Genomic DNA, 26,667 nt, shown 5'->3' on the forward strand with positions numbered 1-26,667 from the left:
GGCGGTGATGGCAAGGCTCCTATGAGAGCTTAAAGAAGAGATTCTTGGGGCAAAACAGAGCATTTTATAGCAATGGAGGAGTGGGGTGGGGAGGGGACAAAGGAGAGGGGAGTTCACCTGGCGAACCCTCATCTTCTGTCTGTTACTATACTATTTTCACGGGAAACACAGCTTATAGAACTAAATCCTATGCAACAGCTGAGCAAAGACCCCTTACTGCTTAACATGTATTTTTGGTAGATTATTACTCTGAGAAACCTGCCTAAATAATTGTTCAAATGTCAATACACTGACATGCATTTCAAACTCTTAAGCAACTGCACGTAAAAATTTTTCAAAAAGATCTTTAATTAAATGACTTCAAAGAAATAACCATCACAGATTAAAACTTTCCAGCATATTTTCTGCACATCGGGATCTGGTTTTCCGGCTGACCTGGAAGTGACAACATGGTGGGGCTTAGAAGCACCTCAGAGAGTGGTGCTCGGTGTGGAATGAAGAGGTGGCCCACCTCCTCTGCCTCTGCTGGGTCTCCTCCCCCTCCTGAAGCATCTGATCTGTGAGGAGCCTCCTGAAGCCCCTCCCTCCATGGCACCAGGGTCAGCACCTGTGGAACTCCCTTCCCACAGCACTTATGAAGCTCTTTTGGTTCCTTGAAGCCTTTCCTTCTTCCTTCTGCACTTTGTTCTCTCTCCATGGCAAGAACACTGTCACCTTAGCGTAGAACACCTTTCTCACCTGGATGTCTCTAGAATATTCACTCTACTCCCCTTACTGAGTCTGAAGTGACCATCAGGGCATACACGACCACGCTGTCTCCTGCCTCAGACCTTCTGCATGAGGTGCAGGCACCATCTGAGTCATCCATGGGCCTTGCTTCGCCTGTGTGTCTCTTAACCTTCCGCTCCCCTCCCCCTCACCTCTCTGTGCTGGTCACCAGGGGGCGCTTGCAGCACAGCGAGCCTGCAATTGCCCTGGTCCCTGCAAAGGCAGGTCCTTTGCCTGAAGTGGCCTCCCAGCCACCCTGCTCTGAAGCCTGCTGTCCTTGTGTCCTAGTTCAGATGGCTGACAGTCTTCTCTGGCCCCTCCGCACACTCCCAGGCACAAGTTTCCTCCTGTGGTTCCCATAACACCCAAGTCAGGGCATTCTCCCACCACTGACTCGTCTTTCTACAAGGGACATCTCCCATGGGCAGGGATGGGATCTTGTTCTTTCCATCTCAGGGGCCTGGTCTGGTGCCTGGCACATAATAGGTGCTCAATTTCCTTAAAGAATGATTAATCGTGATTATATAGAAATTATTTAAAATTGAGATATAATCAACATATGACATTGTGTACAATGTGTTTAAGGCGGGCAATGTGTTGATTTGAGACATTTATTACATATACAAATGGGTAAATTTGAAACACAAAATAACCAAGGAATTTCAAAGTATTCCAAGGAATATAATTCTCCTTGAATAAATTAAATCAAATAAAGAAAAAGAAAGCCTGAGTAATTCTCTATTTCAGAGAAGAGTGGGTTTAAGGCAGCGGTTCTCAACCTGTGGGTCGCGACCCCTTTGGGGGTCGAACGACCCTTTCACAGGGGTCGCCTAAGACCATCGGAAAACACATATATAATTACATATTGTTTTTGTGATTAATCACTATGTTTTAATTATGTTCAATTTGTAACAATGAAAATACATCCTGCATATCAGATATTTACATTATGATTCATAACAGTAGCAAAATTACAGTTATGAAGTAGCAACGAAAATAATTTTATGGTTGGGGGTCACCACAACATGAGGAACTGTATTAAAGGGTCGTGGCATTAGGAAGGTTGAGAACCACTGGTTTAAGGAGTGACATTTCTAAATCCCACAACACTAATGACACCACTATACTAAGGTAGAAATGTAATCAGGGACTCTGGAGAGGATACTTAGAATCCTCACCAGCCAGCACCTTGACGGGTAGGCAATGCATCAAACCTTCTATGCTCCATCAGGCTCCAATCCAATGTCCTCCCCTCCTTGTTCAACACAAGGCTGAAGCGCACTTGCTCTGGACAAGGATGTGACAGAGTCATTGTTTCTTTCTTGGCAGAAGGGCAGGGTCAGATCATGAAAGAGACCAATGATTTGCACAACAATGGGACCTTCAGAGCATTTCATTTGTTGTTGCTTTGCTTTATAACAGGTATCACAGTTTAATTGCTAATTCACTTGTATTGTGACTTCTACATTGACCTTAATCTCCATGGGGGAGAGGAGGAGAGGGGAGGGGAGGGAAAGGAAGGGGAGATGTCAACTACTAAAAATGGTATGGACACAAATCTGAGAGTCACATATTTATAGTTTATCTCTCAAACTGAACACTATAAACATTTTCTGGGAAAGAAACAGAGCTACAACAGGATTTTGAAAACTGGTCAAAAGCTGAGAAAACAAATGACCCTGAACTACCTTCACATAGAAAGGTGTAGGTGATGGGATCTCTCATCAAACACAGCTGGAATGATCAACACGTTAAAGCTAATGCAAACAGGAATAAAAACTAACCAATTGTTTCAAAATAAAGCTAACATGCATAGAAAAGCACAGGTTGCTATCTTAATGTACACATCAAAAAATATAGACCACCTTCATTTTCTGAATTCAGTCCCTTTTCTGAATCATTCACTTGGGACAATGAGTGATCTCATTGGTAGGGCCACCTCCAATGCAAATCATGTACCATCATTTTGTTTTCTAAACTACAATTTCAAATGGTCACAGGACATTAAAGTTGGAAGGGACCCACAAAAATATTTTGAATTTGGCAGGTGAGAAAAGCAAAGCCCAGAAAGGTTGAATTAGAAAGATCAGATTATTGGGCCAGCATTTAGGTCCTCTTCATATCAATCAAGGACTGGTTTCTGTACCTTCAGAGGCATTTTTGCTTTGAAAGCATGTAAAGATAATATTCAACTCCCATAAAGGTGAGTCAGTAATGGTATAGCAGCTGATGACTTCCTAAAAGATCAGGTGGACTGATAAAACAGTGTACTCAATGGCAGTTGTTATTCAAGGCAAAGATTAAGCCATGATTTGTAAACATGTGCTTATCTTATGGAATTCAAAACACAGATAATTAATGTATAAGTGGGGCCAAGCCCAGGACAGATCTGACTTCTCTATCAGGCTTGAGGCTCTCATTTCCATAAGCTCAGGAAGCAAAAAAGAAATAATCCAATTTAAAAATCTATTTCAATTCTATTTAAAAAAAAAAAGAGGGAGGATTTAAGGTGGCAAAGATTTGTTTAAATGAAGACATTTACAATTAAAGTAAGAACCTTAAACTGCTAATTGCTGTATGTAATACAAGCTCTGTCTACTGTAAGCTCTAATGCACATAATTCAATTATTAGTTGTTGAAAAGTAACCATATATAGAAAAAAAAAAAGAAAATTAACCATATGTTTGACTTTGTGGAAAACGGTCATGTTCAGTTTGCCAACTAACATGAATTTAGTAATTTTAACAAGGTTTTATTTTGCATTTTGATAGAGATGGTCAAGTACAACAGTCTATATCATTTCGTATGAAAATATGCCTTATAATCAAATAGAAACTGTTATGGACACAAAATTCATATGTTGAAGTCCTAATTCCTAGTACTTCAGACTGTGACTATACTTTGCGACAAGGCCTTTAACATAGTAATGAAAATAAAATAAGGTCATATGGGTGGTCCCTAATCCAATGTAACTGGTGTCTTTATAAGAAGAGGAACTTAGGATACAGATGTGTGCACCCACATGGAGGACACATTGACCTTGGAACTCCAGCCTCTAGACTGTGAGAAATAAATTTCTGTTGTTTAATCCGCCCTGTAAGTGGTACTTTGTTATCTTTGTTATGGCAGCCCCAGCAAACTAGCACAGAGACTCCAAGTCAAGAGTAGGAAATATAAAAATAGATTTTGTCATCCAGATACTTGCTCAAAGCAATTTCAAAAATAGACTGTAAAGTATTTTCCCTATTTCTCTAAGCTATTATGACTCAATTCTAATGCAAGAGTATTATAAATAATGTCAGACTTAAATTTTTTACCTATTATGATCACAACCTAAAATTTACATTACTGATGAATATTTTCAAATACTAACATTTCTTTTATTTGATCCCTATAAGCTATACATATGGTTATAGGGTAGAAAAGAACAGATGATGTGTGAAGAACTGATGCATTTTGATAAACATTATCCAATAACTCATAAAGCTGACGCTATTGCTCACGACCTTTTGGCTAATGACTCTGGTGATCTTTAGGGGAAATTAAAGAGAACTAATGAACACTCAAGAATGAACTTTCAAGTATCTGAGGAAAAGGTCGCTGATCATAATGTATTTCTTTTTGGAGGATTTGGAGAATTTCAGTCTCACCAAAATTCAAGATTTTATGAACAAAATCCTTTTGTAGGAAAGGAGGAGGGCAGGAAGGAAGGAGAGAGGGAGAGATGAAAAAAAAAAGAAATGTGGTCAACTCAATAAAATGTTTACTATTGCTGTGAATTAGATAATTTTTATTTTTCATACTTGTAGATAAGACAGCCTTCCTTCATTCACTAAAGATTAAAAAAATGAAACAATAAAGTGAAAGTCATTATACCCTATGTATAGTGACCCTGTACAATGAAAAAGATGCCAAAAAATTAACTGAAGAACAGCAGCCTGAAGCAGTTCCAAAACTCATAATAAATATATATATATATATATTTCTTCTAAGGTGCAATAAAAATCTTAGACGGTGGAGTGGCAACATACTTGATATATAGAATTTTTGTTGTTGTTTTATAAGAAAAGAAAAAAGTCATACCAAGAAACAGAGAGCTAGTTCAGGAGAATGTGATATAAAGATGCCGTGGTTATTGCAAAGCATTGAACAGTGAAATCTTTAATCTTCACTCCATTTTCCTCTTACTGTCTCTCTAAATTTTGTCATGTTTGAAAGGAATGTTTATTATTCTGCTTTCCCCGTGCTGAATGCAGTACCAAAGTTAAGACTGAAGGGACAAGTGGCAATTCTGACACAGTGACCTGTGACAGGCTGGAGAATCCCTGCAGACACCAAGGCCACTAGCCTGGGAAGCGAAATTCCTTTATTTCCACTTGTCATCGGACTCTGATCCCAGACACTGTATCTGAGAGCCATTTTTCGTGCTTGTCTCATTGACCCAGCATACTGCCGTGTAAAAGGAAACCTTTTGTATTTGCATCCTTTGCTGTTCCAACCATTATCCATAAGGTAATGATGAAATGCCCTCTTCCACTCGCTGGGCAGCATGTTGCCATAGCAACAGATCATTATATAAAGTTCATCAATTCAGCCAGTCATTACCCCAAAGCAGCAGAGAGTGAATATGTTATGAAAGTTCTTTCTTTTAACTTGTAATTGAGCAAGTGAATTAAATTGGTCTTGGCACTGGGAGCTCAGCATTACATTTATATAGTAAAAGAAAAAAGCAGGTCTTCTTGGCTAGTGTATGCCTGAAAAGATGATTTTAATTAACTCTGTTTATCAGATGCAACTAATGGCTTATTTCTTCCCCAAAAGCATATGTTAGCCAGTTTAAATATCCTAGTCATAAATTACATGGAACATTCTTTTACTTCAAGTATTATTTTGAGCCATTTTCTCACATCCTGACCCGTGGCATATAAGCTTCAAGGAGTCAGGCTCTGGGGGCCAAAGTCTGTCCTGTTCATTGTGGTCCCACTGGAGTCTAGAAGGGCTCCTGGCACACAGTAGGTGCTCCAGCGAGCACATGGTTCAGTGTGTGGACCCTGGAGCCCAATGGCCCAGGTTAGACTCCCAGATCCAGGTGACACATCTCTGTGCCTTCTTCATCCTGAGGCCCAGCTCACAGGCCCAGGACCACACAGGGAGCTTATTCATGCAGTGGGCTTGGATGGTGCCTGACACACAGGGTCCGCTATGTAAAAATGTGTTTTACTGTTTTCTTGCTAAGTTTGGCTTATAGATAGATTATAAGCCCTACGCACATCTTGTACAACATGAGCAAGCTCCCTGCCCCTGTCAGCCCTGCACACGTGAAACAGGAGAGATGATCGCTCTATGAATACTGCCTCTACTGCCTGCAGAACAAAACCTCAAAGCGCCATTCAGTCCTCTAACTCATAAGCTGATGCTTATAGGAAATTTACCACCAAAGTTTCCTGAGAAGAAAAACTATATTACCTTTAAAACAAGAGTGCAATTAATAGAGTCCTCTGGGTATCTTTTCTAAAGCTCTCATCTAACCCCACAGCTTAAATCTAACTCTCATCATTCTGCTAAGGAGGCAATTCAAGTTTCTAGAAGGAAATTGCTTGGCTTAGATTTATTGTGTCTAAATTACAAAACAGCCACCCAGTTGGCAAAGTTGGCAGCCCTTCCCTGACAGTCACCAGGCAGGAATACAGAGTCTAAATTACCCTCTCACCCCCAGCGGTGAAATTTATCCTGCGTCTGATCCCATTAGGTGTGGATTGAGATGGTTGAGAAAAATCTATGCTAAGCACTTTTATATTTTTGCAAAATTAATTTAAAAGAAAAAGAGAGCTTTTTACTCAATGGAATAAGAAAATTAGTTTGTCATTTTTCTGAATTGCTACATTATACTAATTGTGAACTAGTAGTTCATATGTATACTAATTATGAACTATAGCTTGTCTCATATACCAAGCTATTTGGTAGCTGGAGTTTTCACTCTTTCTTCAGTCAGGATCTTATTCATTCCTATGGCTTCAAACTGATCTGAGGTCTCTATTCCAGACCCACACTCTCCCTTTACTTTCAATGGATTTCCAAGCAGCTATCAGACCTACACATGCATATCCAGGACTGAGCTGTCTCCCCTTTGGCTCAAATCTGTCCATGCACCTGAAATCCTGAATTCATTTGTTAGGGTAAAAATTTCAATTTGATCTATCCATACCTTTCATCTTCATCTCTTATCACTCTACCCACAACACCAGCTAATTTACATTTGTCACCTTTCAGAACATCCCTGGTTTTCTATATCTGTAGATTTTGCCTAATTTGTACCTTCTCCTGGGAACATCCATCCATACCTTCTCCACCAGGCAACCATCGCCCTATCTCTAAAAGCCAGCTCCCACACTTCTCTTGGGGGTGGGGGGGGTGTTTCTGACTCTTCTAGCTCAGGTCAGTGGTCCCAAATCCCTGTGCCTCAGGAATCTAGAGGAAGAAATGCTTAACCAGTCTTTGTGGAAATAATGGGGATGAATAGGCCTATACTTTTCAACTAGACCAACTGAGCCAGCATTTGCCAGGCAGAGAAGGAAATGAGGGCATGTGAGGGAAGGAGGGTGGCCTGACCAAAGCCAGGATGATTAGAAACTGTGATGCATGGGCATGTAGGATTAATGTTCCTTGGAAAGGTGGTGGGTGCATTGGGTTGGAGCCAGTTGCGAACCAGTCCAGTTTATGTGTGTTTGTGCAATGCTACAAACTACATCAAGGATAAGAAAGTGTTAGACTCCGCAAAACACTTTGGTCAGCAATTTGCAATAAGGTAGCAGAGGTAAAGATTCTAGTACTCTGGGAATTAGCAACTTCAGCTTCCCAACCTATGATTGGGTTACAAACACACCATGACACTGATCCCTTGCAACTATGGTGCAGAGCAGGTAGTTTTGTCCTGCTGGGTTGGTCCCTCATGGCAGAAAGTGACCTTGATTTCTCCAATGTGCCATATACAGAATGTCATTCTCTATGGTTGCCATGATCCGGAAGCCCTGCCCTGAACAAAGTCCTACACACGGGCTGCAGGAGATATGACAAGGACACACCTTAGCGACAATACTTAGAACAACAAAATACTGGAAACTCCCCAAATGCCAAACAAGATTACCTTAAATTCAGGCAAACAAGGGAAAACTGGACAGCAGTGAAGATGAAGGAACTATAGTTGCATGCATGAACATGGAGGAGTCACTCATTACAAAAAATATTGAACACAATTTTTAAAAAGCAAGTCTCAGGAGAATATACATAAATTCACTTACCTAAAGTTCAAAATCATATAAAATCAAGTTATGCATTCAGGGTATGTGTCAGAGGATGCAGAACAAAACTCAAACATGGAGAAAAGATTGGATCACAGACCACTAGAAATGTCAAAGGCCTCGTTAACAAAGCTGGGTGAGAGGTCAAAGCCCAGGCAGGGCTAGATGAGCTGGCACTCTTCCTGCATCTGGTGCTCCTGGCATGCTCTGTGCTTAAGGCCAGGGAGGCCCCAGAACCTGAGAACCCAAAGGTTCAGGTTAAGTCCTGAAGATGAGCTGTCTGGTGAATCATCATAGGCCAATGAATCAATGAAGACTAAGACAGCTGTCTTATATCCAATCTATGCAGAGGGAAATTAAGACTTCCCACAAATATTAAAAAACACACAACACCAACACTGAAAAATCAATACAATTTCTAATTGAGCGAAAAAACTGTACTTTAACGTAAAGAAGAGCAGCTATTATAAAGATTGCCTTTAAAGACCCAATTTACCAAGGACAAGTCAAGGCCTCCGTGGTTGAGGCTGTTTTTCACTTTGAACTAGTGCTTTTTACCTATGGTCAAGGTCAGATTATAAAAATTTATTAATTGATCATATCAGTGAGTCCCTAATCAAGCTCCTATCCTGATAATTAATCTTAGAAATCACTTTTAATACTAAGAGTGAGAATTTTTTATTATTTCAAAATCTTATAAATGTATGTATTTAGACAATGTATTAGAACTTTTTTTTCACTGGCACAAATACATAAAAGTGGAGGCCTATAAAACCTCACTTTCTGCTGATTTTAACTCAGGATCATGCTAAGGGACTTTTACTAATTGTGGACAACTCCCAATATTTTAGCCTCACACATATTTCTAGTTAAACAACAACAACAAAATCTTAATTGAGTAAATTTTCCTCTCCTTTCTCTCAACTCAAGTTTAATTCTTCAAGTAAAAAATTATATATTTAATCAGTTTATATATATATATGTGTGTGTGTGTATTTATATATATATTTATATATATATTTACATATATATGTATATATATATATGACTTCAGAGAGGAAGGGAGAGGAAGAAAGAGATAGAAACATCAGTGACGAGAGAGAATCATCAATTACTGCCTCCTGCATGTCTCCCACTGGGGATGGAGCTCGCAACCAGGCATGTGCCCTGACTGGGAATCTAACCATGTCTTCCTGGTTCATAGGTTGATGCTCAACCACTGAGCCAAACTGGCCAGGCTTTAATCAGTTTCTTATAATCAGGTGGAACTCAAGAGTTAGACTAAAAATAGATAACAAGAACTTCCCTTCTGAATATTGCTTTAATCTCAGAATGCTTTAATAATTTCAAACAGAAGTTAAGCTTTTATAACCTTCAGAAATCCAAAAAGTGATGATAATCATTCACTTGGACAGAAAGTTAATTAATTTGCATTGAATGCTCTTAAGTGGCTCAGAGGTTTGTTTCTCTTTTCCTTTCACATTTGGTGTTAGTTAAAATAATGACAATGGAGCTGTATAATTTCGAGGATGGCTGGATGGACAGATGGCTCTCCACTCTACCCATCTATTACATGTTTCTTTTAGCATTTACTATGGTCAGACAATGCAAAACAAAGGAAGGAACTTTTTTCTTCACATTGATTTTTCTTTGGTCTAGAAGAATAACTGCCTACATAATTATATTTTCAGGTATTCATGACTTCAGGGGTTGTTGGTTAAATTCAGGCTGCCCTGATTCTTCATAAAAAAATCTCATTAGCAAACGTCACATCCTCAGCTTCTTCTAAGAAATTATTATTTATCCAATGAATACGTCAGATAGGATCAGGTAGAAAGAGCATTTTCCCCTCAGGACATTAGCTTGAAACATCATCCCATTTTTAACACTGTGAGAATTGTGTGCTCTGTGATAAGAACTCCTACAGCAAAGAAAATTCTATTTAAAGACCATAAAATACCCCATTTAAGAAACATTAACTTGGCCATATCTGTTTCAAACAGGAAAGTGAGAGGATAATATTATAAATAGACAGCTTTCTAACCTCACTATGCTATTTTTTTAAAAGAAGGAAATTAAAAGAAATTCTGATGTTGACACCTCTACACCTCTGCAAATGACAAATACTATTTCCTCACATCGTGCACTGCGAATAATTGCATCACCACCAGCTGTTGACCCAAATAACAGTTGGCTGCAGGCATCCTGGTGCAAAGAAATGCACTGTGTTAATTCACCAGGATGATTTGAGGAGAATCCATTTCTTCTAATGGGTTCCAAGTAGGAACTACAATATTGGTAAGTGTGTCTCACTCCCCACACCTTAGCACTCTTGCAGGTCTGTCAAATCACTTCCTTGGACAATAGGGGATTTCTCTACCAACATCTCCTCTTTGGAGGATAAATGTTGGAGTGTTTTTTCTTCCAATCACTCTGCTGTGTAACAACTTCTGGAAGAAAATCCACACAGAATAAAATTGTTGATGATATCCCGTCACGCAGTGGACACTTGCAATTATTCCTCCCTAGTCCTGGTGTGCATGGTTGCTTGCTTTAGAATTCAATTACCTACAGGTCAAGAGCCAGATCTGCTTAGTAATGACTGGCCGTTATTGCCAGGCAAGGGTCATATATACAGGTTATCAAGGAGAGTGCAATGTGCTTAGATGAAGAATTTAAAAAGTAGACATTCAAAACCAAGGCATAAACAATCCTACAAGTAATTTGGTTACTATGATGAGATATGGTTCCACTTTGGCCCAATCTCCTGACACCTTTGCAAAGCCCTTGTTACCATGTCCTATATGTTATATGAAATCAACAGAAAGATTTATTCTGAGGACAGCCTGCCTTTCAAGGGATGAGAAGACAGCATTCTGGTCACCTGAGAGGAACCTAGTTTTCCTACTGCCAAGATTCAGTTTGTTAACACATCGTAACGGAATCAAATTATTCCAGGTTTTATGGTAGTAGGGAGAATTTTGTTTTCTGATTTAACACCTTAGAGAATGTCTGTGGTGAGCCAGTTGACAGCAATTTCACATATTATTCTAATGCCCATCAGCAATGTGGAGGTGTGCTGTATTCTACTAGTAAATGTCTGTTCTTTGCATTGCCCTCCCAAAAAATCACAAAACCTCATCACAGAGGTCCATGTCAACCCTGAGCAGTAGACAGTCTTTCCTTTGGGGATCCTGAATGCTCCCCGGGGGTCCTGGAGTGCCTGGGTGTCAGCAAGACAGCGTCCCCTGGGGGAGAACACAGAGGGTAGCATGTCCCACCTAACCATCCAGCATTTGGGATTTCTTACATTCCTGAGTATAATTTGACTACCAGCTCTGGTACCCATTAATACCCTAAGGATCTCACAACAAATTTGAGTTTACAGAAGGGTAAATCAGGTAAACTGAAACTTGCAGGCTGCCACATACATTACTAATACAATTGGTAGTCTAATAGTGACAGGACTTGGATGTATTTCTTTAAAAGTCATTTCTTTTAATACATAGTTGATTACGTGATCATCATGGAAAAGGTAGAGAAACACACAGAATTTTACTACTTAAGTTTAAACCCTGGTAGCATATCCTCTCTTGATTTTCTGCATAAAAATAATCATCAGACTGTATTGGGCACAGGAAACACTTTCAATTATATTCAATACAACTGATCTTATTACAGTGACCCCCTAGAGTAAAATACATTTGCATAAAATCTCCTTTAAGACATGAGTATTTTATATGAAAAGGAGTAGTTGACAAGTATTAATAAAATTTCAAAATGTACTTACTGTATTTGCCACTGCCAATGAAATGAATGAGATGGAGACCAGGAGATCTACAAGTAAAATTCTATTATAATAACACTTGTAGATTCCTAATTTACTTATCAGACAAGTAGGTTTTCTCATAACTGAATTGTCCATGATAAAATATCTGCTAAAACTTATTAAGCATGATCCTCAATTATGTCCTCCAATAAGAGTGTTCTCCATCAGGCTTGCCTTAGGTTTTCATGTAGAAAGTGTTTTGAATGTCCCTCTGCAGAAGTGAAAGTTCAGACTTCACAAAACAAGGGAACCTGGGGCACTGTGTGGACAGTAGTAACATTTCTTTGGAGTTATGAGATACATAATTTCACACAGAAACAATAAACTAACTAGGTTTTTGTATAAGCAGGAAAGTGGGTCCAGAAAAGGAGACTATTGTGCTTAAACTCTAATAACTGCCATGGTACCTAAAGCAATTATACCAAAAAACCTGCATCAGGCAAGCTTTATATGAAAACATAAGGTAAGGAGAAACAGTTTGTATTTCTTTTGTCCAGAGACCACACTGCTTTAATAACTGGGACAACTTTCAATTAACACTGATCATGTGAAACACGAGAAAGTAGAAAGATGTATATGGTTCTAAAGCAAAACAAGATGGAGAGAGAGAGAGACCAAGAAAACCATAAAATCAGCTACTCCATAGAGAGAAAAAAAAAGAAAAAAGAAAAGAAAGAAAGAACATTGCATCACAAAATTGGTGTATTTACTGATTCATAGCATATAACTTCATAATATTATTTTGTGGTTGGGGAACTAGGAATTAACTATTAAAATTATTTGGAAAACATAGTTAAAAACAAAACACATTAAAATGCAAGAATTCATATTCCTATATTTAGTAAAACAAAATAATTAGCTGTGTTTATGCCATTTTAAGTGTTTTGGCATATAATAAGTTGTTTTTAACAGTAGAATTTTCATTCTAATTGGGCCTGACATAAACTAATACTAAAGAACTACATTTGCTTATTGAGTTCACGACACTGAGAAATGTCAGGGGAACAGCAGAAAGCCAGGCTACACTTTAAATTTGGCTGCAAGACCAGAAGCACAGTGCAAAAGCATACCCGGCTGAGTTAGTGGCGCTGGGCCGCTGGAGTAGAATCCCACATTCTGGATGGCTCAGAGGAACAAATGTCTTATCTCACAGTTCTGGAGGCCAGCAGTCTGAAAAGGTGGCAGGGCCACGCTCCCGTGAGACTCTGGGTGGTACTTTTTTTCTCTTCCAGCTACTGGCAATAGCTTCGCAATGTCTGCCTACTGTCACGCCATTCTCTCTGTGTGTGTCTCTCTCTTTTTCTTATAAGAATACAAGTCATGCCTGACCAGCATGGCTCAGTGGTTGAGCATTGGCCTATGAACCAGGAAGTCATGGTTCAATTCCGGTCAGGGCACATGCCTAGGTTTCAGGCTCATCCCCAGTGTGGGACTTGTGAAAGGCAGGCGATCAGTGATTCTCTCTCATCATTGATGTTTCTCTCTCTCTCTCCCTCTTCCTTTCTCTGAAATCAATAAAAATATATTTAAAAAAAACAAACACTAGTCATATTGGATTAAGGACCCAGCCTACTCCAGTATAAGTTAATCTTAACCAGTTACATCTGCAAAGATCATATTTGTAAGTAACATCACTTTCTGAGATACTGGCATATCAGGACTTCAACCTATCTTTTGGGGAGAGGGGACACAATTTAATCCATAACACCAGATCTTCCTACATTGCCATTATTCACTGAAAATTATACTATCATTAAACTCAACATTCATTAAATGTTATCAAGCAAGCATTAAACTACATAATGTTTCCTAGCAGCATATGGGAACACCTTATATAAATGGCACATACAAAATACGTCCAAATTGGGTTTGGATTTCCAATTTCCACGGAGAAGGACAGAATTTGGAGTGCCATAAACAATCTTTCCAGTATAGTATTTTCACAATGTAATGCTTGCTTGGAACACTTAGGCAGTTGCAAATTGATTACAAATACTGAAGGAGATAATTGCTAGTAATGGCAACAGGAAATGTATTACTGTAGTTTTGGTGCCCAAAAGGACCTCCATAGTGTTTCTCAAGTCTTATGTACTTAGTCCAAGGGAATGCTGAAGTCTGTCCTCACTCAGCAGACTCTCCCTCTCTTTAGAAAGGGAGCTGAAAGGCCTGAAGAGAATTAGCTACTGGAAGAAACTGCACACAGAGATAGAGTCAGGAGTGGGATTTCACTTTTTGTGGAGCCAGTTGCCATCTGTTACTATGACAGAAGATAGTTCTAGACTACATAGGAGATTGTCTATTTGTTTTTTCTACCTGATAATTTTGGAAGTATGAATGATATCTGGATTTCAATAATGATTAGTAGAAACTAGTAAGAATGTTGTGTTGTGTATTAAAAATATAGTTGGAAGAGAATGGGAGGGTAGGATAGAGTCACAAAACTAAGTGGAAGACAACAGGCATGAGTTGGGCTCCCATCTACATCGATGAGGCACCTTCTTTCTCTTCTCTGACCCCTTGTGACCCTCAAAACCTCACCTATTTGGGGAACCCTTCTCTTGCTTCATCAGACTTCCTTCTCAGTGAGATTCCCATCAATAGTTGTAAACTTTATAAAAGGCAAGTTCATAAGGTCTAATCTCTACTGAAAATGCGCAAGGTGGGTCATTCCAAAAAATTAAAGTCCTTGAACATGAATTCAAGTCTTTACCTTACACCTCTTGAAAATGTAAACACAACAGATCTCAGAAATTACTTCTTAACACGGAAACCCTGACCTATCCCATTCCCCCTTCCTGCTTTATTTTTCCCAAGCTAACATTTAATGTAACATTTTCTGTTGTTTGTTTTATCTTTCTTTAAATATATGCTTCTTGAGGGCAGAGTGTCTGTCTGTTGTGTTCACAGCCAAATCTTCTTCTGGGAATTGGAAACAGAACTTCACTCTCTCCCTTCTCAGTATTACTCACCTGCCCAAACCAAAAACGATCAGGTGTCATTGTTGATCTTACCCATCCCTTCACCCTACATACCTCCAAAAATGCCCAAGAACAGCTTTTCTCAAAGTATTTTTCATTATCACTATGGCAAAGAGACACTTGACTTTTTTTTTCTGGAACTATCCTACTACTCATGGAATTTTAATACTAGAGATTATATATTTGTCTGTGATGTGCCTGTATATCTGTTATCCATACACAAAAATAAGATGGTTTGTCCCTCAAGAACTAATTTTTGCCTCCTGGAGGCAGTATCACCCCCTTGAGCATGCATGCCTTATTCTACACCACTGCCTGTGTGCCAGCCCTGCTGGCCACACACATCTTCTCCTGGACTTCATTTATGACTGAAATAGCCTTGACCACACACTGACTAGACCATAATTACAATGCAATGACATGTCACTACAATGTCTATTTATTTTTGTAATTGGTGAATCTTGCAGCAAAATCACACTGATGCTGTAAAAAGAAGTTTGACCCAAATTTTTCCTGTTTCTACCCTTGTGCTATCCTCCAATTCATTCTCCAGGAATAATAGATGGTAATCTTTAAACACATTTGCTGTTTTATGTTACTTACATGATTTACAAACTTTTCAGTTTTATTATTTACTTGATTAAAATCTGTGCTTCTCCACATGGACTATAGAGTATATATCATCTACCCTGGCCATGCTCTGTAGCCATGCCACTCTACAGGCTTGAGTCAATTCTCCCCGCCTTATCCCTAGAAAGCAGGGATGAGGGATGAGGGGGGCAAGGATTATGAGCTAATGCATATTTCAGGGTACAATCCCAGGGTTATATGAGTGAGGAAAGATGGGAAGTAATGCCATGTGAGGTGTTACCACGGGGCCACTCCTTTATGCTGAGGCACAAATGGACATTTGCTTGGTTACATGAAAGCTGCCTTGAACAGCCCATCGGGAGGAAAAGGGAAAGAAAACTTATTAGTCAGTTTCTTTCCATACTCTGCCTCTCATTGGTTGAAGCTCACGTCACAGGGAATGCATCCCCCTGTATTTCTGGTTGCATCTCCCAGGCCCTTTAGCATCTGCTTGAGAAGCCAGATCCACGCCAGTGGGATGCTTTCTTACCCAAGCCCAGAAGTGGCATGAGGGGACTGGCCACCAGCTAGTTAGCATCAGTTGGAAGAACCTTGCAGTCCTGCTGAGGAATCTATCAGCCACGGTGGCAGATGAGACAGAGAAAATGGCTGAGGGTCCAGGATAACATAAGGCCAACAGAGTCTGAGGAGGTGCTTAAGCCATGTTCAATTCAGAGATCTTCTCCTTATGTCTAGACCTACTGTGCTCCACCAACTCTCCCAGCCCCTACCTACCATCATGTTCTACAGACACTTTAATGTTTCTTTATCTGAAATGAAAATGAATTATCAGCTCCCCACCCATCCTTTTTCCATGACTTTTTTCCTGAGATTTTGGTCCTGATTTTCTTCTTTGGCTAGAAATAAAATGTTTCTGCTTTTAAAGTTGGAATCACAACTGCTTTTTCCTAAATTTTCCATATGCCTTTATTTTTTGTAGGGAAAGATTAGTCTATAATAAAACTCTTGAGTCACATGTCCTTTTCCTCCAATTCACATACATATATGGCTTTACATGAAATCTGGTAATGAGTACTCCACTTCCCCCGCCCCTTCTTTCTCAAAGCTTCTTCCTTTGTTTGGCTGAATCTAGCCAGCAATAAATCTTGTTTTGTGTTTGTAAAGGAGAACCCTGGAATTCTACTGCCTGAGGTTTTCATTGTGAGGAATATCTGCCTGTTCTCTTTTTTCCTTGTTGCGTATAACACTCTTAATTCACATTATTTTTCTCATTATATTTTAGACTATGTTTCACAGATTTATGCAGCTGGATAGTATTCAAGGACCATCTAACTTCTTTACATTTGGTGGTATTTTTTCTCCAGAAGTAATTCCTTGCCTCCTGAATAATTCCCTTTACCCTTGGAATTTAAAAACTTAACTTGGGTACATCTAGTGCTCATTCATTCTGAATCAATATTATTCAAATGTTGTGTGCTTTAAATTTGCAGACTCACTTCTTCCTTTATGTCAGGAAATCATTCCTGGAACCTTTGCCTGTCCCTGCCCAGACCACCAATTTCTATTACAGATAATATAAGACCATTTATCTAACCTGATATATTTTAATCATTCTGTATTAGCTTGTTGCATCTTAAAGCATTTGCTTTTAAATCATGTCACAGCTCTTTTGCCAACTCGTTAGCAATTCATACTTGCAACTACTGAAATAAAGAGTAAACATGTCTATTAGGCTCACATCCAATAACAGATTTGGTATCAGCCTCCCAATGATGTCAGCATCTAACCAGAGAGAGCAGCAAGGTGCATCTGAGAGATTCTAGGTCAAGAATAGCATGATTTCATCTAGAACAGCACTACTTGGATATGGTCCAGAAATGCCCAGTGTGAGGTTCACCTGGGAGCCTCTTAGAACCAGCAACTCTACACTGAACCAGAATCTCCTTGGGGCTGGGCTCGGAGCCGGTATTTCTACATGCCCTCCGTCCTCATTCTCAAGCTGAACAAACACTGGTTTAAAAGAGCACTCTAGAAATGATAAGCGTTTGGATTAAGGGGATACATAATTATAGAAAAATAAAGTAAGTGGTTAGCCCAGAGGACAGAGGGTGCAGATCTACAGGATGCGGTGCCTGAACAAGAGTGAGAGAGAATATTGGGGAGGCATCAAGATTGTACACAAAAAAAAGATACATGTTTAATTATAGACACACTGGAATTGAGGCAAAGGGAAAACAGAAGTAATATATTTCATCCTAGGAATAGCCCTTAAGCCTAGTGGTATTTCTAGGGAGGCAACATAGAATTAGCACAAGCTTAGCAATGGGCAGAGCCAGAGCAACAGGACCACGGGAGAGGCAGGCAGAAGAGCCAGCAAAGGAACATCACAGAGCGGTGCTCTGCAGAGCAAGCAAGGAGACTCCCAGACACATGCACAGTCAACACCACTGAGATTTTGTCTTTGTGGAGAGGAACCGAGCAGCTATTTGGATATAAGACTCAGTCACTTGGAGAACTCCAGTCATAAATATTCTAAAGGAGTTAGCATTTGCCATTTTGCCTCTGGATCTGAGAAGAACTTCAAAGAAATAACATAAAATATAAGCATGGATAATGGCCCAGATAATGTGCCCAGCCCTGGCTGGATGTCCCACATGAGAGAGATGGAAGTAGCAAGATAGCAAGCCCAGAAGATGCCTGGGAAAGGCTGTGACTTGGCGGGGTGGAAGCCAGCAGGGAAACCTGTTGGAGCTGCGGGAAGCACCAGGAACAGCACTATTGGCAGAGGTCTATTTCATGTTGACATTTAGATAATACTGACAAATACAGTAACTCAACTTTCAGATGGCCATGGGTAGGTTTTCTCCCATTTGTATTTATTCATGTGAAATCAAGATGGAAGAAAATAAACTTACAGCCAAATCTGGATTCCCAAACTTAGATAATAAACTGATTTTATTATCAAGTTAAGGAGTACTCTAGCTCAACATTCACTGCTATAAATGCCAAGCTCATGGTTTATCAGCTGAGTGTTTGTCAATTCCCGGATAAGGTCCAGCATGTGCAATTGGGCTTTAAGGACCCCCCAGCCACGTGAGCTCAAGATCAGCTTTAATATCAAAGAAAATGATTATACAGTCATCCTCAAAGTCCAGGATAGGTTCTTGGAAACTGGGACTTTAAGTGAAACGACATAAAGAAACCATAGGGTACCTGATATAAACAAGAGTTAAGTTCCTATAGCATATTTCTGGTCACGAAAACATCACTAAACTTCTAAACAGAGACCCAAACATTGAAATAAATGTGAGCTATATGTACATTTCAAAAAGATTAAAAAAACAAGATAAGTCTTTTCTAATCTTCTGATTGTAGATCAGGGGCATATGTGGCTGAAGCTTCTTCTGGTAGCTCAGGGTGCAGGAGAGACCCACCCTGGACAGCACATCCTCCCATCACAGGGCAGCTCATATATATCCACACTCAGTCAGACTGGGACAACTGAGAGAAGCCAGTTCACCTCATGCCTACATCTTTGGGATGTGGAACTGTTGCATCTGGAGAAGACCCATGCACACTTGGGGAGAAGCGATTTTTTTTTAATTTTTGTCTCTTCAACATTATACTGAAACAAAGTCGAACCAAATGACATTATTCCAGGATGTGCTGCACATGGTGTGCATTGACTTAAGTTTACTGGGGCAAGATTTCAATAGAAGGACATGTAAACATAAGACTTTTGAATTTTAAAAATCAGAATCTCTGATCTTTATGATCCCTACTACTGTGAGGAGTTGTGCAGCTCTTAACAGGTTTAGTTAAAACAGATGGAAATTTTCAGATATTCTTTTAAATAGTCCATATTTATATATCCACTAGAGGCCTGCTGCAGGAAGATTCCTGCAAGAATAGGGCTTCCTGAGGCTGAAGCAAAGCAGAGAAGGGAGCGAAACCTGCCGAGGTGGGCTTCGTTCCCACCTCCCCCACCCCGCTTGCTTCCCTCCCGCCTTTGCCACCCCGCTTGCTTCTCTGCAGCTTCGCTCCCTTCTACGTTGTCTTCAGTCTTCACTCCACGCCTGTGTATGCAAATTAACCGCCATCTTTGTTGGGTTAATTTGCATACTCAACTGATTGGCTGGTGGGCATAGTGGAGTGACATCAATTTGCATGTTTCTCTTTTATTAGTGTAGATACTTTGGAAATAAAAAAGAAAATTTATATACTGATTCATTAAAATTATATCTTTTAAAACTAAATTTTATTATGAATTAAAACTTGCTAAAGAAGAAATCTCCTTCTAAATGTAGTAATCAGTGCGATCAAGGATAAATGAGAAGATCCAGACCTTGGTTGAGACATGACATTCATAATTCATAGAGGTCCTGAAGGTAGAATTACCAAGCTAGATTAAACAAACTCAAGAGCATTCTGTGTATCTGGTCACCAGAAGATATCTTTGTGTGTCTGCCCTGAGTCCCTACATGTGGTTTGGAGTAGGACTCTCTTTAGGACCCAAGAATCCATGGTTGTTCCCCTGCTGGAAGGGACCTTCACCCACTGCAAACTCCTCTTCCCCTTGAGTTTAACAAATACCCTGACCAATGAGACATGGAAATTGCAGAAATATTCGATGTGTGGGATCTTCCCCCATATCCCAACCTGTAACTTGAGTCAGCAACATCTTCATGTATTTGCCATGATTCAATTTGTAAATAGGCAGTAGAATAAAACAGCCAAAAATAAGGTCTATAGAACAGAAAAGGTATCTCTGTAAGACATATTTGCTGAATGGCATATGGTGTATGGTTACTGAATCACAACTGCAAACCTGGAGACAGGATCGGACAGCCTGGAATTGCTGGACCTACGGCAACCTGAACTAACTCCCTGGTTATAGTGTGATAGGGAGAGATCATTCCAAACAGACCTGGGCAAGCAAGTTAGTTTCTTGAAGGCTGTACTGTTTAAAAAGCCAGAGGTGTTGCCCTAACTGGTTTGGCTCAGTGGATAGAGCGTTGGCCTGCGTTGGCCTGCGGACTGAAGGGTCCCAGGTTTGATTCTGGTCAAGGGCATGTACCTTGGTTGCGGGCACATCCCCAGCAGGGGGTGTTCAGGAGGCAGCTGATTGATGTTTCTAACTCTCTATCATTCCCCCTTCCTCTCTGTAAAAAATCAATAAAAAAATATATTGTTTAAAAAAATAAAAATAATAAAAAGCCAGAGGTGTTGACTATAATTTCATCTCAGATCTATAATTTATCTAAGTCGGTCTATTTTGATTTGATTTAGATTCTGTTCAAACATACCATATGTATTTCATTCCTTTGAGCATGTTTAAATAATGGTAGAGCAAGTTGCTCATTGCCATAGACTAAATTAGTATGTCTTCCCCAAATTCATGTTGAATTCCTCGTCTTCAAAGTAATGCTATTTGGAAGTGGGGCTTTTAGGAGATAATTAGGTCAGGAGGATGGAGCCCTCATGAATAGAACTAGTGCCCTTATAAGAGACTAGAGAGAGATGATCTCTGTCTCCACCATGTGAGGGCACAGCAAGAAGATGGCCTTCTATAAACCAGGAAAAGGGATCTTACCAGGAAGATCTTGGATGTCCAGCCTTCAGAACTGTGAGAAACACATTTCTGTTGTTTAAGCCACCCAGTCTATGCCATTTTGCTATGGCAGATTGAACTAAAAGACCATCACAATTAAAGTAGGAGAGTGTCGTTGGAAATCACTGGAAGCTCACAGCAGAAGCAAACTTCACTTTTTTATGGCCTTGGTTGTGAAAAAGGTCAGAATTCTCAGTGAGAGGCCTCCGGCTGCTCAGCACTGACTTGCCCAGGCCTGCTCAGGACCAGCCCATCTCCTGTTTGCCACCCCCCTTCCAGGTATTGATGAAGAACTTAACAGCCTCCTGGAGTTCCAAACTCTTCTCTGTGGCATCAATCAGAACATTTGTGAAGAAAAACTAGGAAAACTTTTGGAAATGTCCAGTTCATTAATTCTACAATCTAGAATATGCCAAGCATCTGGAGGGCAAATAAGGATGAAAATGGCAGAAAAGAGATATGGTTCCTTTATACACTTTAGTGAACAAGGAAGATACTGTCATGGAGTGGTAACTCTACATTTTCTCTTAAAACAACAAAGTCTTAAAACTTCAGGCTACCAGATCAATCTTCTACCAGCCTTCACTGAACAGCTTCTGGAAGCCTCAGTCAGAGCAGCTGTTTCCATCTAACTTCCTCCATGCTCCTTTCCTTTCTTCCCCACCCCTCCCTCAGAATGACCTCAGAGGCACCAGTGGCCCCCTCTGGTGATCTGATGGCCACATCCCTGCCCACAGCTGCCACTCCTGCATCTGGCACCTGCAAGACCAGCTCCTCCTCCTCAGTCAGCTCTCAGTTTAAATGTCACCTCCTGGGAGAAGCCAACCCCCAGCAGCTACTACAGGAGCCTCCCTAGCTCTCACTACCACATCACTGTATCCACACCCACTGCCTAAACTTGTCATCATCTCTCTCACCTTTTCCTTAATAGTGGTCTTCTTATTGGCTGTCCCCATGAGGATGGAAGTTTCTAGGATAATATTTCACTCAATAATGTCCTCTAAAAAATTCTATCATCTTAAGTTATCCCAATTACACTTGCCCCAAGAAGGCTTCTTTTAAGTTAAAGAACAATAGTCAAGAAATAAGACAGTTTCTCCAATTAAAATGATGACTAATATAGGAGAGAGAGAGAGAGAAATGAAGATTTCTCAAAGGAAGCACAGAGGATGAGGGAGGAAGATAAGGGAGAGCTCTTACCTGTGGCTAAGTAGATGGTGTGGATGAGGGCATCCCTGCCCTGAACCAGGTCAACGGCTATGTGGGAAAAGCGGCTGTTGTCCTCCATGAAGGACGGCACTGCAGTCACGGGCTGCACCACCTCATGCATCAGGATGAACTTCTGAGCATCCTGCAGGTTCCTTTCTGTCAGGCTCACGTACATTCCCTGGTCCACCGTGCCACACTGCAAGGGACAACAGGCCATTGCTGGAGCCAGGCACCTGGAACCCAGTGATCCTGCCATCCAGCTGAAGACTGACTCAGAAACTGAATAACTGAACTGGACAAACATGCCTGCTTCTCCACTGTCCCTGAAGTCCCCACCCTAGTGTCACTCTCATTTTAGATTTGAATTTATATTTGAAGAGTCTCTCCACTTTATCATAAATGGATGAAAAGAAGTTAAAAAGAATAAACGAAGTGGAAGCCATTGCTAACTTTAATTTGAACAGCGCATACATAAGAATCCACATTGCCGGCTGAGTCACATGGGAGCTGTCTGACTAAATGCACACTCTTATATCTGTCTGACAATCAGGTACCCAAATTGAAAATGCAGCAATCAAATACAGCACACAGATTTATTAGTTTTCTTATTGGAGCAGTGGGTCCATAAGCAAGATACGGATTCCGTGGAGATAGAATTAGGCCATTTTAATATCTTTCTCCTGGGCAACAGGAACACTGTGCTGGCTTCATTGCTTTGCACTCATCTTCCAAGCTTTTTGAAACAAGATGAGAAATAACATGGCAAATTTACAGAAAGAGAGGGAATAACGAGATTGTCTTTAAAAAGGGAAGGAGGGAGGGTGGTGGGGAGAGAGAAAAGTGTGAAAGAAGAGAAAGAAGAAGGAAGTAAGGAAAGAGGTTTTCAAATGGAGAAAATATATAATGATGAATCTAGAATATGCAGTTGTGTGTGTGTGGTGGGGGTTGGGGGGGAGGATCGGCCTAGAAATTGCTGAGAATTAAATTCAGAGCTGGGTTTTGCAGAGGCTGGCAGGTATTACGTAGGATGTTCTTTGGCAAGGATGAGATGAAAAAGAGAAATAGAAAAGAAAGCAAAGCTTTCCTGGGACAGAGCACAGAATTAGAAAATTACCACCGACCTTTCTCATTCCTTTCATAAACTTTAAATCCTAGTTCCAATAAAGGCTGATCCTTGCCAGAACTTCATATAAGTCGGTTTGATAAAAATAAACTTCCCTGTCCATACCATCTGAAACTACCCTTTATAACGTGCCATTTCTAATACCTGGTTTAATAACAGGTAAGATGGAAATTGCTTTTTAAAAAACATATTTATGTCGCTCTTGATAAAAATGTCCTACATGCCATAAAACAATAGCTGATTGCAGAATTAGAGAATCTTAGAATGAAATAGATTTTGAGTCTGGTCCAACGCTTCATTTAAAGGCACATCTTTGCAGGGGCACCTCACATGCCAGGCAACAGGACCACATGCGGTCAGGTGAAGGGCTCAGCTTGGCCACCACGGAGCCATGTGGTCTCAGGTGATACATTGCTTCCCAGCCTCTGCATCTGCCTATAAAGTTGCTAGAAAAACACTGTGCTCACTTTACAGGTTCTGTGAAACCGACTGAGATAACCAGTGTAGAGCATTTGTGAATTAATTGCAAGTGCTTGTAAATGCCAAGGCACGAGACGGTATGCCTGGCACAGTAACTGGTCAATGCATTTGTCTTGTAGCAGAACAGCAATTCTATGGTCCGTTGAGCTGCACTGGCCAGAGGGAAATGAATGAATAAATAAAGGAAGGAAGGAATCAATGGGTGAATACGCTAGCAGTTGCTTTTCAGCCAGGGGGGACTGTGCAAGGAGATTTCACATAAACATCACATATAGTAGTAACACTTGAAGGACAGGGTCATTACCTGTTAACTAATGTGTTGCAAAATGAAAGACAGCTCTACCTGATGTGGCCAGAAGTCTATCCAGGGGAGTTCTAGTCCTGAGAGTGACTTTATGTTTGATGTTTACTCTTCCTTAAATCAATGGCAGTACTTAAGGTACAGGTGGTAATTAGCCACCTGCCTGTTGGGTGAGGTTTTGCACACAGGTTTTGTTTTGTATGTACAGTTTTTTCTAAAGATTGGCATCATAAAAATCTGGACAATGAATTTAAGGCGCTCTCATGAGGAATCAGGAGATCTGGGAGACCTGGAAGTGTCTGGGCTAGCACTGTGTAGCAGGATCACCAACCACCCCTTGTTGTTACTCCCGGACCCCATATCTTACTTAAGTCATCGCCTTGTGATATTGTGATTTCTAATAAGAATAATATATTTGTTCTTCTTCCTGTTTCTGGCACACAGCTCCTAAAACCCTAGGAATTTCCTAAGTGATGAGAGGGATAAAGGCGTCTTTTGGCATGTTAATGAGGTGATTTTTAGATAGCATCTAAGGATGTGGGCTGGTTGCCAGAGGAAACAACCCTGTGATTTAGAGGGCTGGACTTTCAGTCCTCATCTGCTTGGCCACCAGGGCAGGTGTACTGTGCATTTCAGCTCCATCATTTCTGATAGTGGCCAATGAAAACTGCCCAGAAAAGTCCAGTCTGTACACCACAGCTGGGTACCACTGGGTCTGGATGATGTTTTCTGTAAGGAAGTGGGTCTGGATGAGTGGGGACAGCAGCCTCACACAGGGCAGGATTTTGCAGCACCACCTACAGTGGTTTCTAGGGCAATTGATAAATAAATAGTTGTTGCTTCTTTATCCTTTTCAATTGAGATTTCTGTATTAAATCTTGAAAGATTATGCACTGTTCTCCTAACCCATACTTCTTCCTGAACTTGAAACATCTCTCTGCTTCTCTAATTAATAGCTACTTCTAGTATGTAAGTACCACATAAAATTCCAAATGTTGGTAGGCAAACAAGAATAAAAACATAAATAAAAAAGCTAACCACTTCTCACTGTTGGTTATTACAAACATAAAGCCCTTTATACATGACTAGTGGAGGGAGACTTAGTTCAAAACCTGTTCCACTTTATGTCAGCGTAGAGAGTCTCAGAAATGTCAGTAAGAAAGCCTAAGCTAGCATGGTTTCAAACAAGGTAAGCCTAAAGAAAACACTTGGAACATATCTGTCCTGGGAGCTATACTAAGAACCACCCTAATGTGTTAACTTTAGTTTCCCACAAATCTTAAATACCACCCAAAGAAGAAAAACTCAGCTGAGCGAGCTTCCTGCCTAAAGTGAGAGCCAAGTGTCCACATTTTCATTTATTAAACTGCAGATTGGACCTACTCCCATCTCATAAATGTAAGCCCTTCAGTGTGGCACTGGCTTTATAAAACCGCAGGCCCGTGGCCTCAGGCAGGGAGCAGATATTCCTGAGCTACAAATAAAGGAGCTAAAAGTTACCCCCTGCCTGGAGGCGGTAAGGCTTCCCAGAGTTTATTAAGTCTGTTCTTTGGGAAGACTTTTGCAATACTAGCATCAGGAATTAAAAATATATTCTAAATATAGTGAGCATCTTTGTTAAACATTTTTAACCTTCAGGATTTTGTAATGGTCTCTATTAAAGGGAATGGTTTATTTCACCTTCTGGATTTTACAAAAGGCCTTCTTAAACAGTTACATTTCATCTGGACATGGGTGTGATTTACATACAGAGACTCAACAAAGAAGCCAAGAGTCAGTGTTGAGTTAATAATTATATAAACCATGTATGTCATCAGGAAAAGTGACTACTGCAGGTTTGGTTCCCCTTGTTAGCTCATCTGACCCCAAATAGGACTTTTTCTGTCCAGCACTGAACTTTCTCATGAGCAAGCCTAGGATAATAAATGTAAATCTGATCCCTCAACTACCTGATGTGTAAAGTGTGGATACAGATGCCCACCTTACAGAGTTGCTGAGAGGAGAAAATAAGACAAAGTTTATAAAGCATTTGAAACATGTGACACTGAGAAGGCACCCAATAAATGGTCCCTAAAAGTCATCTTCATCATGTAAATTATGCAGTAAACAATGCACATTAATTGATATTATAAATATTCACTGTTAAAATATGTATGCCTGCATAGTTGTATCACTCTTTCCTCATTTTATTGATGAAAGTATGATATGAAAGATGCTAAGTATATTGTCCAAGTAAAGCAAACAATGGTGAAGAGGACGTATAACCACCCTTTTTATTCTCAATCCCATTCTTTTTTAAAAATGTAAAAAAATTAGAATTGAACAATCTCTGCCGAATTTGAAGTAAGGTGTAAAACAATTGAACGTTTCCATACCTCCAGTTTTCTCAAAGGCAAAGATTGTATGCGTGGGGATGATCAACCAACCAGAATTCGGAGGCCTGGATACGGGACTGATTAATTAGGATAACTAATGGTCC

At 40.2% G+C, this 26,667-nt stretch overlaps 1 protein-coding gene across 1 annotated transcript in view; it reads right to left on the reverse strand.

Moving 5' to 3' along the window:
- Positions 1 to 26,667, reverse strand: part of SEMA5A (semaphorin 5A) — a 384,818-nt gene that overhangs the window by 62,391 nt on the left and 295,760 nt on the right. The window contains exon 11 of the mRNA XM_006095388.3: positions 22,276 to 22,480. Within this exon, the coding sequence (XP_006095450.1) occupies positions 22,276 to 22,480 (205 nt within the window). The remainder of the gene's footprint in view (positions 1 to 22,275; positions 22,481 to 26,667) is intronic.

This window comes from Myotis lucifugus, unplaced genomic scaffold, assembly GCF_000147115.1.
Source record: "Myotis lucifugus unplaced genomic scaffold, Myoluc2.0 scaffold_153, whole genome shotgun sequence".
In the NCBI taxonomy this organism is placed as follows: Eukaryota; Metazoa; Chordata; class Mammalia; order Chiroptera; family Vespertilionidae; genus Myotis; species Myotis lucifugus.